The 14608-nt window shown below is 36.6% G+C and overlaps 1 protein-coding gene across 10 annotated transcripts in view; it reads right to left on the minus strand.

Moving 5' to 3' along the window:
- LOC137657758 (monocarboxylate transporter 14-like) overlaps positions 1-14608 on the minus strand; it is a 244032-nt gene that overhangs the window by 4432 nt on the left and 224992 nt on the right. For all 10 annotated transcript variants that reach the window (XM_068392237.1, XM_068392236.1, XM_068392247.1 and 7 more), the window contains one exon: positions 11849-11979. In XM_068392237.1, the coding sequence (XP_068248338.1) occupies positions 11849-11979 (131 nt within the window). The remainder of the gene's footprint in view (positions 1-11848; positions 11980-14608) is intronic.

Here is a 14608-nt window from a genome sequence, read left to right on the forward strand (position 1 = left end):
TACATTAATAGTTTATATATGACATATCTGTTTTGACGTTGTTACTGCTTTTAGTATGATTTATTGTTAATTTGTTCTCATCATATATTTATTTCCTTTTCTCACTGGGCTATTTTTCCCTATTGGAGCCCTTGGGCTTATAGCATCTTGCTTTTCCAACTAGGGTTGTAGCTTGGCTAGTAATAATGATAATAATAATAATAATAATACTGAGAACCAACCCGTTCTGGAAAGGTGTCGCAGTATGTGGTACAGGTGCTCACAGGCCTATTACTGGTGTTCGTGCACTGTTGGTCCAGGTAAAGGGCACTACTTTTCTTTCCCCCTTTCCTAGAGGGCTGGGAAGTAGTATTCACATGCTCGGCATCTACTACCTGTTCTCACTCTTGTACTGAGGAGATTGTATGCAAAAAACTGTGCCTCACCGGGAAGAAGCGTTGGCACAAGCAAATCTTGGTCTCGTACTGAATGCTATGACTTGAAAAATGCTACTTTTGAGCCAAAGAAGATAGTGTTGTCTAAGTCCAAGAAGACTGATCAGCCGGAGTTAGTTAGTCTTCGATCGATTTCTTGCATATGTGAGGGAGGTACGGACCAGAAATCAGAAACTGTGATCAATCGGGAAAAACTAGTCTCATGCCCAAGCAAAAGATAGACTACTGGATGCTGCCGAACATATCGGACGATCGTACGAGCAGACTCGGGGAGGTGACTCAACGGTGGCAACGTTTTCTAAGACAATTCCTGTTGTTGTCAAGGCTCATTCTGCACAGGGGCCTCCACCAATGGTGTTTGGAGTATCGCTGGTCAGCAACTACGATTCCCCTATTAGCTGGTTCCAGTAGAACAAGAAGTATGGGACAATCTGGCCTGATGGCTGAACAAGAACCTTACCAGGGGAGCTCCACTGACTCCCCCACTTCAAGAAATGGGGTTGTTCATAGACACATCCAAGGTGGGGTGGGGTGTGCACCTGAGGAACCAAACTATGTTGTCGACATGACCTATGGAAGGTTCTCATTGAAGGAAGCGGGGCACCCGCTTATCAACCCGCTGAAAATACAAGCAGCGTTTTTAGGATAGGAAGCCCAGTAGCAATATACAACACCACCACCTTTGTGGTTTGGTTATCAAGCGGGGGTGTACTGTTTCACAGATCCTTTTCGACTAGGAAAGGCGTATATGGGCGACTGACAACTATTTAGGCTGCCAAGCTCCATTGCCAGGGGCTGGTGTATGGTAGGTGTGGTCCTTGCATCCTTACATGGTGGAAATGCTTCTTGCTCTTTGGGGATCACCATTTACCTGTTCCAGACCTGTCAGCAATGTTCGAGGAAACCTCCCAAGACCCCTGGAACAATCAGGACTCATAAGCCTTTTTGCCCTTCTGCCTAATTTGCCGATTTATCAACAAACTGTTGATGACATTGGTCTTCAGGATGACTCTGGTGGCCTTCAAGTGGCTGCACACCGAATGGTACCCGCATCTGCTTGTTTCTTCTGCAACTAGTGTTGTACAGTACAGAGGATATTTCTCCAGTCAGAGCCTCTCTGCAATGGATTGTAGATTTCCCAAATTAACTTTATTGAGAGAGGCTTTTCTTAGCATTTACCAAGTTTTAAGACTGAAGAGCTTAGACCTTTCCTCTTTGGGGGAAATAGTGTCCAAGACCCAGAATACAGCCGTTCACAACTCCAGATTTCAGTACTTCATCTCTTCTTTAAACGAAACGACTAGCTGGGATCAAGATGACTAGCTTGTCTGTCCTGTGAAGACACAATGATACTACCTAAGAGAATTCAGGACTCCATGCATAGCACCAGAGACTTCCTCAGCACGAGAAGGATGATAAAAGAATATACCCGAGAACAATGTTCTAACTTTGTAAGACTATCAGGCGTGCTTATCTAACGATAGGATGGAAGTGCGCAAAGTCAAGAGATATCAGATCTACCCTAAACCTATGGTTAGAACCTGTCAGTGGTGCAAGTCTTGCCAGCAGGAGTCTAGAATGACCTTCACTACCCACTACCTAAGGGAGTATACCCACAGGTCCATGGATAACTTTACCCTTAGTGTTGCGGTAGCTCTACAACACAACAAGTTTTGTTGCGCTCCCTTACAGGACAAGGATCTTGTCAAGGTAAAGGTCGTGACATATGTTTTCCCCTCCATTGGGATGCAGCGTTGTTATGATACGTGCTGGACCAGATGCTAGATACACTCAAGCCTCATGATTAATTTTTTTTTTTTTTACAGACAAGTTTTGTATTGAAGTATCTCTCCCCCATCCTCCCAGACGAGGGGGAGGATGGATGGAGTGTATGGAAACCCATTTCTCATAATGACCACATATTTAGCCAACATATCCTTAGAGACATAGGTTCTTCCATGACCATCTATCTGGTAGGGATCTAGCTTAACACCTGCAATGTCTTCAAGCTTAGGTCATTAGGAGGTTGACAAGAGTCATAACTTTTGCTCCTGTACAGGACCATAAGTGCCTTGATATTTTCTGGGATAGTAAACCAGTCAGTTTGGTTATTGGGACTTAGTTCCTCCTAAGGATAAGTCTCCTATTAAGGGATAATGGTTTGTAGCAAGAGAGGGAATAATTCTGACGGATTTTGGCGATGAGATTCTTCTGGTTGGATTTCATTAATTCTTATGCCCTTTAGGCATTAAGTGATTACTGTGAGCAAGTGTTTTTTTATATCTACTAGCAGAGAGAAAGCAGTGAGTTTTTTACTGTAACCAGGTCTACAGATACAAACTGTATTTAGAAGCATCTGAGATACGACCGACATACTGTCAATAAGTTAGGGTTAAGGTCGCCTATGCAAACATCCAAGACCACTCTTTAGCATTAACCCTTTATTCAGAGGTATCCATTACACGGTATGGTGTTTGTTAAGGAATTCTAACCTCTAGCCACCAGTGAACTGTAACCAAGATGAACAGACCTGCAATTGTTGACAGAAGGGTTGGATATCAATTGATAGACCCATACTCTTTGCCACACAGAAGCCTTGGTCATTAGACATAATGTAGCAACCAACAAGTACCCAGTGGAACTGTCGGACACTTCCATGAATGCTAAACCTGTATAACAACAGGACTTGGTTAAATTATTCAGTTGTTGGGTTTTTGTGGGTTAATCAAGTATGAGACATGGTTTTAGTCACTCAAACCTGATACATTTAGCAAATAAGGACCTAGTAGATACCATAAGTGATGGTCCAAATGTCATTCTGCCAGGAAGGGGAAGATTTTCACTTCATAGACAACTAGTCCCATCTTTGACTATGTCCGTTGGTCTTAATGGTTTTATGTAAGGGTAACTGGTACCATTTGGCTCCCTGCTACCTTCAGTCTAATGAGGGTAATGGAGATATGTCTCTGGCTCTAATGTAGGAAATCAAAGTCTCTGTGGCCTCCCTTCAAGCTGTCTCGTAACTTGGCCAGTGGTCAGGTGTTTTGTTGTACTTTGCCAAGACAGCAGGGCTATCAATCTCTGACTCTTTTGAGGAGTACATGAGACTTATCATGTTTGGAGGAAAGAAAGTGACCTTTCTACCACACCAGACAGCAAACCAGTGGGCTGACTAGGTTTTTAAGAGAGGGATGTCTTGGTGTCCAGATTATTTAAAAAAGTTGGTCCAGAGGTAGCACTAATGATAAGGAATTTATCTGTGCAGGGTTTTAGTCATTTGTGAAGGAGTACCACCAATATGTGAAGTTGCTTGACTTCACGTTTGGAGACTAGATTGAAGGTTCAGCTGATAGAGAAGTGTGTTCTATGGGCTTAGTTCTCTAGGGACCTCGACTAGAGGTGCTAACAGATCAGGATACCACTCAGCTTGTGGCCATCAGGATCATCCTTAGGCATTGCATGATTAACATTCGGCTAGTCAGGCTGAACAGAGGAAATGTGTAGGCATCAAGGTGATCCCATGGGTGTTGGAAGGTGTACTAAAAAACCATCAATGGGTATGGAATAGGCCAAGAGATTGATTCCTGGTTATAGCCACAATGCAAGGAGCTTCTCAACATTGCGAAGATATAAGGACCACTCCGATCCTATAGCCTGCCTACCCTTGATGACTGGGATGTTTGCTACTACATTCGTCTTACCTGAAATGCATCTGCTGACAGCTCTACAGTCAACTAGTTAAGGGGAAGCAAACTCATGCCTCTTTGGTTGTTGACATAAACTATCTTGGTGGTGTTGTCACTTGTCATCACTACCAAGTGCCTCCGCAAATATTCTTTGAATGCTTGTAATACTAGAAACGCTACTTGCATTTCCAACATCATGTGCTGATGCTCCTGACCACGTAAGTTACTAATAAGTTTTATCATCAGACTTCTCCAAGCTTTCCAAATATCTAGACACTGGAGAATGTAGAGACCATTTTATCAATGATACTTTCTCTTCTCTGCTTAGTTGTTCCACCAAAGTATTTTTATTCCCAGAATGAAACAAGGAAGAAAACAAATCTCCCTTGTCTCTCTTCAACATAAAAGTCCTTGAAAGCTGTCATGTACTAATATCACTTTTCCTTTCACTAGCTCTTCTGATAACACTAGTGCTTCGAATACTGCTAGTAAATGGCATTTTATGTACATCTGTGATCCTAAAGATAACCCAGCTACTGATACTTGATGACTCTCCAAAGTAGCACCCCATTATGCTAGAGAGGTCCTGCAAAACAAAGAAATGCCTGGGACTTGTAACATGAGACTTGCATATTGAAGTAGATATTGACAAGAGTCCCACCAATCAAGAAGGTTAATCTGATTCTGGTGGATAAATTGACACTGTTTTTTTGGGTGCTATGAAACTATAAAAGTATTATCCTTAGACAGACCTCATTTCCTAAGACTCATTCACTTTTGGAGTGATATAACTTTAACTTTCTTGAAAAATCTGACCAGATTATATTTTTTTTAAATTTTCTTCTCTCTTAGAGAAGCACAAAAAGGAACTGAGACCGTTGTCATTCCCAAATAAAGAACTGATCCAGTTTGTATCAAGGTACAGTGAAATTGATACAATGAAGAAGAAAAGTGAAATAATGGATAAATTCAAGGAATACATGGCCAAAGCAGAGGGAACACAACAAACATTTGCAATGTCTCCAAACTGATAATGGGGGAGAATATGTCAGCAAAGAATTCTTATATCAGCAAGGAATTCTCAGTTTTCCTTACAGAGAAGGGAATAGAGAGACGGCTGGCAATTCTGTTCTCTCTTCAGCAAAATGGAGGGGCTGAATGCCTAAACCAGAGTTTGCTGGCCATAGCAAGATGCATGATAACAGAGTCTGGAGTATCTCACAAATTCGGGAATGAAGCCATTCTTCATAAAAATTACATCAAGAATAGAACAATGTCAATGGCCATTAACGAAATTCCATTTGTGCTGTGGAATGGGAGAAACCTCGAATGTGACGACCTGAAATTTATCAAATTGTTCGACTATGAAGCTTTGGCTTAGCTAAGTGAGACTCCAAAGCTAGAAGTTTGAGCAGAAAGATGTGTCTACATGGGGGTGTGCCCAAACCAAAAGGGATTAAAGTTGTGGAACATCAACAAACAAGTCATGATCAATGCCATTAAAGTTGACTTTAAAGAAGAGATTTACCCTTTTAAAATAAGGGAACCAGCAGTAGGAACCACACCCAAGAAGCAAACAGTAACTATCTTCTTATCTGACTCGGACACATAAAAACACGGATTGGGAGAACCATTTCTCTGATGATGAAACAAGCAATAGAAACAGGAAAGATAATCAAGAAGACAAGCCTGAAAACAGTGAATTAAATCAAGACAAAATTCCTGAAAAAGAATAAAAACAAGATCATCAAGAAAATCATTAAGAGAACCATGACGAGGAACCTAATTTGAAAAGATCCCAAAGGACGAGGAAACCAAGAATGTGCCTATGTTGCAAGGTCAATACAGATTTCCAGCATTTTCCAAAAGACCCATTGACTGTAGAAGAAGCACTCATTTATCCTGACAAAGACAAGTGGGAAGCTGCAATGCTGCAAGAAATGGAAGTGTTAGAAAGCATGGACACCTGGAAAATAGTGTCAAGACCAACAGGACACAGAGTGATTGATTGCAAGTGGGTATTCAAGAAAATACAATGAACTTGGTGAGGTAATGGCACATAAAGCAAGACTTGTGGCCAGAAGGTTCTGCCTAACACCTGGTGTGGTCTACCTAGAGAATTACGCTCCTGTAGTGAGGAAATCGAGCATTAGACTGTTATTTGCATTAGCTACTGAAAATTCATGGTCTGTTGAACAGCTTCATGTTAATTCAACCTATCTCAACAGTCATATTTATGAAATAACCAAAGGGTTGTTAAGTTGCAAACAGAAAAAAATTTTGTTTGTGAAGTGGAGAAAAATATCTACGGCTTACCTCAAAGCAGTAGAAATTGGAATGAAGAACTAAACGAGAGGCTGACAAAAACAGGCCTCATTAGATCTGAATTTGAGAGATGTATCTACTATAATGAAGCAAAAAAAACAACAATTATTGCTGTTCATGTAGATGATTTTATCATAGTTGGAAATTCAGAAAATGTGACACATTTCAAGAAATAATTAAAGAATATTTATGCCGTAAAAGATCTAAGAGAGGCATCAAATATTCTTTCCATTAAGTACATCAGAGAAGATCCATCAACAATTCTGATCCATCAGACAGACTACATTCAAGAAGTGCTGTTAAATCAAACTCTTGCTGAATCTAAAGGGTTGTCAACATCATTAGCCCTAAATTTAAAAAAAAAAAAAAAAAAAGAGAGGTCCCAGAAGATGAGGTACGTAATGCAACAGAATACAGATGGATCACTGGCAGCTTGTTACACCTAGTAAATTGTGCTAGACCTGACATAGCTTTTGCCACAGAAGCACTATGCCACAAAAATCAAGATCCTAACAAACAAAATCTGAAGAGTGCAAAACATCTACGATATCTCAAGAAGACTCAATATTTAGCCATTTGCTTCCAGAAAACTCAAGAACATCAAACAGCATGGGTGCATGCAAATGATCATGGTGGAAGAAAATACATCTCTGGATTTGTAATCATCCTAGCAGGTGGACCAATATCATGGAGAAACAGGGAGCCTAGAATATCTACACTTTTAACAAATGAAGCAGCATATGTAGCACTTTGTGGAGCAACAAGAAAAGTACAGTAGTTTATTTCAGAAAACTACTTTGGGAACTTGGATTCAAAAAGTTTGTCGACAAACCAACTGATGTTCTGAGAGATCAAAGTACAGTATATGTTTTTGTGCTTACATTTCTTTTGATATGCTTAAATGATTATGCATACTCAGATTGAATATTTTGTTTGTAATGTCAAAGTATAATGTTATGTCAGTTTAAATAGCTTTTATCATTATTCAAGTTACAACAAAGCTGTTCATGAGTATTTTGTTTGCAGTGTTGAAACAAAAGATTTCGTTATTTCCTTTTAGATGATTTTTGTCTTTGTTGACATATAACAAAACTGTTCTTCAAGGAGAGACATTAGAATAATCTATGTGTTTCTCAGTTTTGAATTTTTGTAATTATTTGATTTCAACTTTACCGCCTGGCAGCAGCGAATGCTAACATTGGTCGTTCCCTTACCATAATGTAAACAACCCCACCCCATATGACGAGATGAAACTGTAGGGTGTTGTTCTGTCACCTTGTAACCTCAGTTGGACATAAAAACGCAACGAGTGTAAAGGTGTTTTTGTTAATACGACTCACGAAGGTAGATAGAAAGTCTTAGAAAGAATATGAATAAAAGGAAGATAAATATCACATATATCCAAAAATAAAACTTTAACAACATGCTTGAAATAAAAGTCTGTTTGCCCCCATACCTTTAAATATCTGCTCTTTTCACTTGATAGATTTGTGAATCTTTCTTGTCTTGTAAGAAGGAAGGAGACTTTTTCTGATAAACCCTTGAATTTATGTGATGAAAACACTACCAGAGACTCTAGATATACCTTTCCCTTGGTTGTGCATGAAGAGAAGGTTGTTAAGAAGTAGAAGAACCAGGATATTGATAAGAAGATGATTGAAATTGTACAGCACAAAGTGTGAAATTAAAACACCTGATCCTCAACTTAAATAAACAACTTTATCAAACAGAGGACCCATAAAAGGTGCTGACATCTACTTCAAGTAATCTTGAGCATCTGAAACATTTTTATGTAGCAAAGAAAATTTTTTCCCTCTTTTTAAAGATAAAGTTACAATACATTTGTGCCAGCTTCAAAAAATAACCTGTTACAACACGATCCAGACATTTAAAATATACTAAGATGTCAGTTCAATCATTCTGAGCTTTAGAAGAACTGATTTAAGACTTTAGGTTGTCCAGGTCACCAGCCACCCGTTGAGATACTACCGCTACAGAATTGTTGGATCATTTGACTGTCAAGACAGAACTACATTGGACCCCTCTTTCTGGTTACGGCTCATTTTTCTTTGCCTACACATACACCGAATAGTCTGGCCTATTCTTTACACTTCTCTTCTGTCCTCATACACCTGACAACAAAGATTACCAAACAATTCTTCACTCAAGGGGTTTACTACTTTCATCTTGGTGAGGGTAGAAGACTCTTTAGCTTTGGTAAGCAGCTCTTCTAGGAGAAGGACACTCCAAAATCAAACAATTGTTCTCTAGTCTTGGGTAGTGCCATAGCCGCTGCACCAGGGTCTTCCACTGTCTTGGGTTAGAGTTCTCTTGCTTGAGGGTGCACTTGGACTGCTATTTCATCTTGTTTCTTTTCCTCTCGTTTTAGAAGTTTATATAGTTTATATATGAAAGATCCAATTTGATGTTTTTGGTGTTCTTAAAATATTTTATTTTCATTGTTCATTACTTCTCTTATAGTTTATTTATTTTCTTCTTTCCTTTCTTCACTGGCCTATTTTTTCCCAGTTGGAGCCCTTGGACTTATAGCATCCTGCTTTTCCAACTAGGGCTGTAGCTTAGATAATAATAATAATTATAATAAAGAATTGTATACAATTACTATGGTAGAATATGCGAAAGAATTAATAACCAAAGTTCTACTTGCCTTTCTGTTGTTCATTTGAATTCTTTAGAAAGAAAGGAAAACTTACTTTTCTCCAGTATTGACTGTTAAGACGATTTCATCAGAAACTTAAGAATGGTTTCAATATCTGAATCCACTTGAAGGGATGTAAAATTACATGTCTGGTAAACAATGGATCTTTATTTTCTTTTATAGGAGGAATATTGACCAAAGGAGAACCTAAGGTTTAAAGATTTCATCTATAGCCTTTTGCAAGACTACATCAAATCTACCTCTTATTTCTGAACAAAATTCAGAATGTGATAGTAAAAGCTGAAACGAATGAGTTGTTGTTTCTTCCTTAATTAAATAATGATAAAACTAAAAGAATTGCTAATAATTTGCAAAAAGGAGGTTCTCCAATTTCTTTATCACATTTTAAGATGGCTCAATTAGTTAGAGGCTGTAAAACTTACTTATCCTATTAATTTCATTAAAAAAATTTCAATTACAAATTTAACCATAACTTCCTTTGAGTTTAACTATGAACATGAAATACTCCATAGCCTGGAGTCACACCTGTACCAGCACAAGATGCTACACAAACAGGTCCAACACTAAAAGATGGTTAAATAGATGTTAGTTTTATGCCAGCAGTGAATAGTATTGATGTACACAAGCTAATAAAATCTCGGATACAAGGAGCCATAAACATCTTGCCTGAAAAAAAAAACCCACAATACACTAATTCCTTTGAGGATGTAAGAATATCTCCTGGTACAATATTATTGTGCTTCTACTAAATGGCTCTTTGAAAGTTTCACTAAGAACAATGAGCTTAACGCTGTATTAGTAGGAAACTGTTGGTGTCAAGAAACAGGAACAACAGTTATTTGAGTACCACTGTACATAATCAGCCTTCCGTTCTTATCAAATTCTATTGAAAGAGAAGTTCTGAAATCTTCCTCCTCTTCAAAGGGTTAATGTTAACCAAACTTGGCCAAAACAGGCACTTGCTCTGCATGGAGACTGACAAAGCCAAATTTGCAAAAGTAGGAATATCAAACTTATGTGAAGCACTAAAAAAAACGTTAACATTATGTGCAAGAATGTATTTTCTACAACTCATGATTGAAGATATTCCAAAAAATTTTCAATATTCTCAACCTTATTATCTAACAAACCGCAATCCTCGATCTAAGTTCCACTTTCAAATCGAGAATAGGTTTCTCCACCTTGAATTCTTAACTACTAACTTGTCCTATGAGGGTAGATGTAGCCTGAGAAGACTCAAATCCAAAACTAAGGCTTCTTTAATTTTCTTACAAGTGGCTTATGCATCTAAAGCTCTAGTCTCGGCTAAACGTAATGTATTTAAAGAGTACGCATATCAAATTAGGATCTATTTTATTTGATAGAAGCTTGTTATCTTTGTATAATTCAATAAATCTAGCTTGTGTTGTACAATCATGGGAGACGTATGTCTATTATTCTTAAGAGAAGGAAATGAGCACTATACCACAAAAATGATAAAAGTAAAAGCACAATAAAGTGCATCTTTGGCCTCTAAAAGAAAGAATCATAAGAGCCGAGGGGGAAGAAATTTAGGCTCACCTGTTCTTTACAATAGTGCCAGTTTCCTCCAGGAACAAAAGGTCTTGCATACAACATGGCAATATAAATTTATTTTTATAATAGTCAAATTATTCTTTCTTTGAAATAATAGCATGTGACCCCTTAAAGGTTTTATTGAAAAAAAAAAAATGGTACAAATAAATGTGATCATTACACAAAATTAACCATAGTGTACATCAATATTCAAAACTACTGTACTGTCAATGTGCAGCTAAATTTAACCCCTCTAATATTCTCACGAAGGTACTGACAACCATTTTCTTTTTTGTGATAAAGTGCATCTGATAAAGTTTCTTTGTATCCTCTCAGGCTTTGCTGGATTGTTTTCTATCTTTCACTTTTCATTCCATTAACATAAAGAGTACTGTTTTCTCACTGTAGTTGTCTAACTGAAACAGTTAGCTTTCTTTTGCTCAAAATTCTCAACTCTTCCATAAAACATAGCCTACACCCTACAAGCTGAGAAACGTCTTGCCCAATAGTACAGTACTGTTAAATTAATTCATATGAATAACATGTCGCTCTCTCCCTCAGTTATTAATGACTAATGTACTATACTCTGTGTTTCCTTACAAACGATACTGTGCCAACACATAACTACAGAATAGTACAGTAGTTAGGATGTGATCATGAGGTGAAGTAATAACATTTACATCACACACAGCTCACATACCTTATCCGATATCCTTTTGCTGTTTTTCTTTTTCTTTTTAGTAATGAATGGGTTAAAATCATACAATATTACAGATTAGATATTTTGCAATTGCAAGTGTCTGGCAAATACAACCTATTCAAAGTTATATATAAAATATAATGTTTACGATCTAATTGGTGAATATATATCATGCCATTAAAGCATATAATATCAAGTCTAGTTTAACAAAAATTCAATATTGTGCTTTCTTTGTATAACAAGAAAGTCAATGTTCTGTTTCCTTTAGTAATAAAAGTTTATACATGTCATATGCAGTAAACTTGATAATATTGATAAATTAAAGTAACTGAATCCCAAGTTTATATTTAGAAATTCAATCTTGAAACAGAAAGTATAGATTTGGATTGCACATAAAGCTTTTCAAAATTTTAATAACTCCTGATCAAATGATAATACAACTGAAAACAGAGAGTATTTCAGTACTTACTGGCATTTCATATTTACTGTAGAAACGTTGTACACAGGGCACAAGACAATGAAGGAGGGAACACACAAATAGTAAGCCTCCAGCTGAATAGAAGGACACATCATAGCTCTTAGTTGCATCATAAATGCTTCCTGTAGGGTAAACAATATTGGATTAGAGCATAAAGCATTACTGTACAGCACTGAAATTTGAAAAATTTGCAAAATTTTATTTCTTAATTATGTACTGTAATTTTAAACATATTTCAATATTCCATTTCTTAATCAATGTTACACGATAGAAATTTGGTATTGTTTTGTTAAATGGAAACTTGACCAAGAGTGCAAAGGATATATAAAAAATTTCCATACCATTTCTCAAGCTTTCTCATCTACACAAAATACTTGTACATTCATTCATAAACACAATTTCTTGCAAATGGAGCTCGTTACTTTCACTTCCCATGCATGCCCTCCACAAGTGCAAGTATGTCACTGCTAAAAAATCTAATTTTTCTTTACAATGATTTGGTGTGATAGTACTATGTTTAACAAAGAGACAGTACCTATGGATATTGTTAAGAAATACTGCCAGTCTGGAAGTTACAATTATCCTTTGAATCTATGAATTTAGGCCTCCACACTGGGGGTCTGGTATATCAATGCCCATGTTTCACAGACAAAAACCCTACAGTTGCAGAATGAAGGGAAAGTTAAGAGGTTGGACAGCAAGGAAAAAAAAAAAAGGAAGTGGGAACGGAGGTATGGTAGAAGGCTAAATGTGGAATTCAGCTATTCTCCTTTGTAAATCAAACATACTGTAATATTCAATCAATTCAAGCCAAATCAAATATTTTGTACATTCTTATCAGTCAAAACTTTTGTGCCATGTTGTCTCCATAAAGGACAATTGCATAGACTACTTCTTATGTTATCATTAAGGCATTCAAGCCAATTCACCAACTCGGCTCCTTATGCATGTTTCATGCTAGAAGTCACACAGCTCAAGTCCGCACAGCTCAAGTCCCGTAATCTAACTTTCCAGAGTAGAAGTTAATTTCATGCAGTGCTAAATCCCCCAAAAGATACCTATATTCAAAATCATTTGTACTGTATGAGTAAAATTCTATTAATTGTGTATAAAATTTATAATAATACAATCCATAATCTTCCCATGGAACTAACATAACTTATTAATTCATAAAAAAAAAAACCATGGCACATTTAATCATGTACCTTAACAGTATTCCTCTTTTCACACATACTCTTGACAATGAAATTACTGTTACTCATCTCTATAAGTCAGAAATATGGTACAGTATTTTATGTCAATTCCTTTTCAAATATCAAGAAGGAATGAAAGGTAAAGATGGCAGCACCTTGAAAACTGCCATAGGGAATATAAAACAGTCAAAAGTCAAGTCAGGGGAATTGAAGTGTTCATGCAAATGGAAATATACTTGTGACCTATCAAGTGAATTCTCAGTAATGTAAGAAAGTAAGAAAAACCTTGGAAGTGTGTATCGAGACACTTGAACACATTTTCAAACTATTTTACCTTATCATTATTTGGCCAGATATTAAGGGTATATAAAATATGAACATACAGTACTTATCAGTTATAATCTATTCTTGTGTGGAAGTGAAATTTCAATGCTATTTCCTATGTAGTAGAGATTTCCCTCTCCATGAACACATTTGGGTTTAATTTTGTCATATGATTGCAATACTTACAGCTGATGTTAGTAGCAAAAATGTTTAATATAATCTATTCTAAAGACTGTGCAATACAAGAGAAGCTGTGATAAATAAAAATTTCTAAAACCCATGAAATAAATTCTTATGAGTAATCAAAAGTAAATTTAAAAATCATGTTATGTCCAAAGCATAAGTGTGCATTTCAGTTAACTTTGCAGTAAACAAGCAAAGCTAATTTAGATTAGTTTATTTAATCTATTATGGTCCTCCAAAACTAAGTAAGCACACTAACTACTGAGAACTTTCAATGATGAAATTTAGTCAATGAAGCCGACTTACCTAAAAATATCTGGTCATCCTCTATTTCCCTTTCCAGCTAGAAATATGGTCAATCCCATGCCAATCAGATTTAAGAATAGTGAAATACCTGTACTACAATTTCCTGACATACTGTACAAAAATGTAATTACACAAGACCTTTGCATTAACACCATGCATTTACAAGCTGTACAGTATTTACAGAATCTATAATTCCATATGCACCAACCAATATTTTACATGGCCTGTCAAAATATATCCATTGCCAAAACAAAAATCTTGATACATGCTGTACAAAGTTATTTTAATGAAACTGAAAGGGAAAGGACATTAAAATTTCAAATATGGATGAAGATAGGTTTCTTGGAGGCTAACTAATTTACAGCTTTTAATAAGTGCAGTACTGTACTGTAAGATAAATGTAAAAACATAGTAAAGTATAATTTAGTTACCAAGAGGAATGTATTCAAATACAGTACAGGTACTATATTCAATACATAAATTTCTAAGAAATAAAGGAGTACAATTATACTAAGTACTATACCACTGTAGCCTATATGTATCCTTGTATATGCACGTATCTGTTATCATAAAATAAAAATGGATTTCTTATTGAAATGTTTGTTAAGAAAGCTTGACTAGAAGTTGATAATTTTTTTTACCAAGTATTTTTCCTTTCCAAGTTTCTTCTTTCATCTGTCTCGGCTTGTTTCTGAATTATGATAGTTATTTAGTGCTTTAAATCATTCTCTGGTTCAATGTCTAT

This window comes from Palaemon carinicauda, chromosome 18 (genome assembly GCF_036898095.1).
Source record: "Palaemon carinicauda isolate YSFRI2023 chromosome 18, ASM3689809v2, whole genome shotgun sequence".
Classification (NCBI taxonomy): Eukaryota; Metazoa; Arthropoda; class Malacostraca; order Decapoda; family Palaemonidae; genus Palaemon; species Palaemon carinicauda.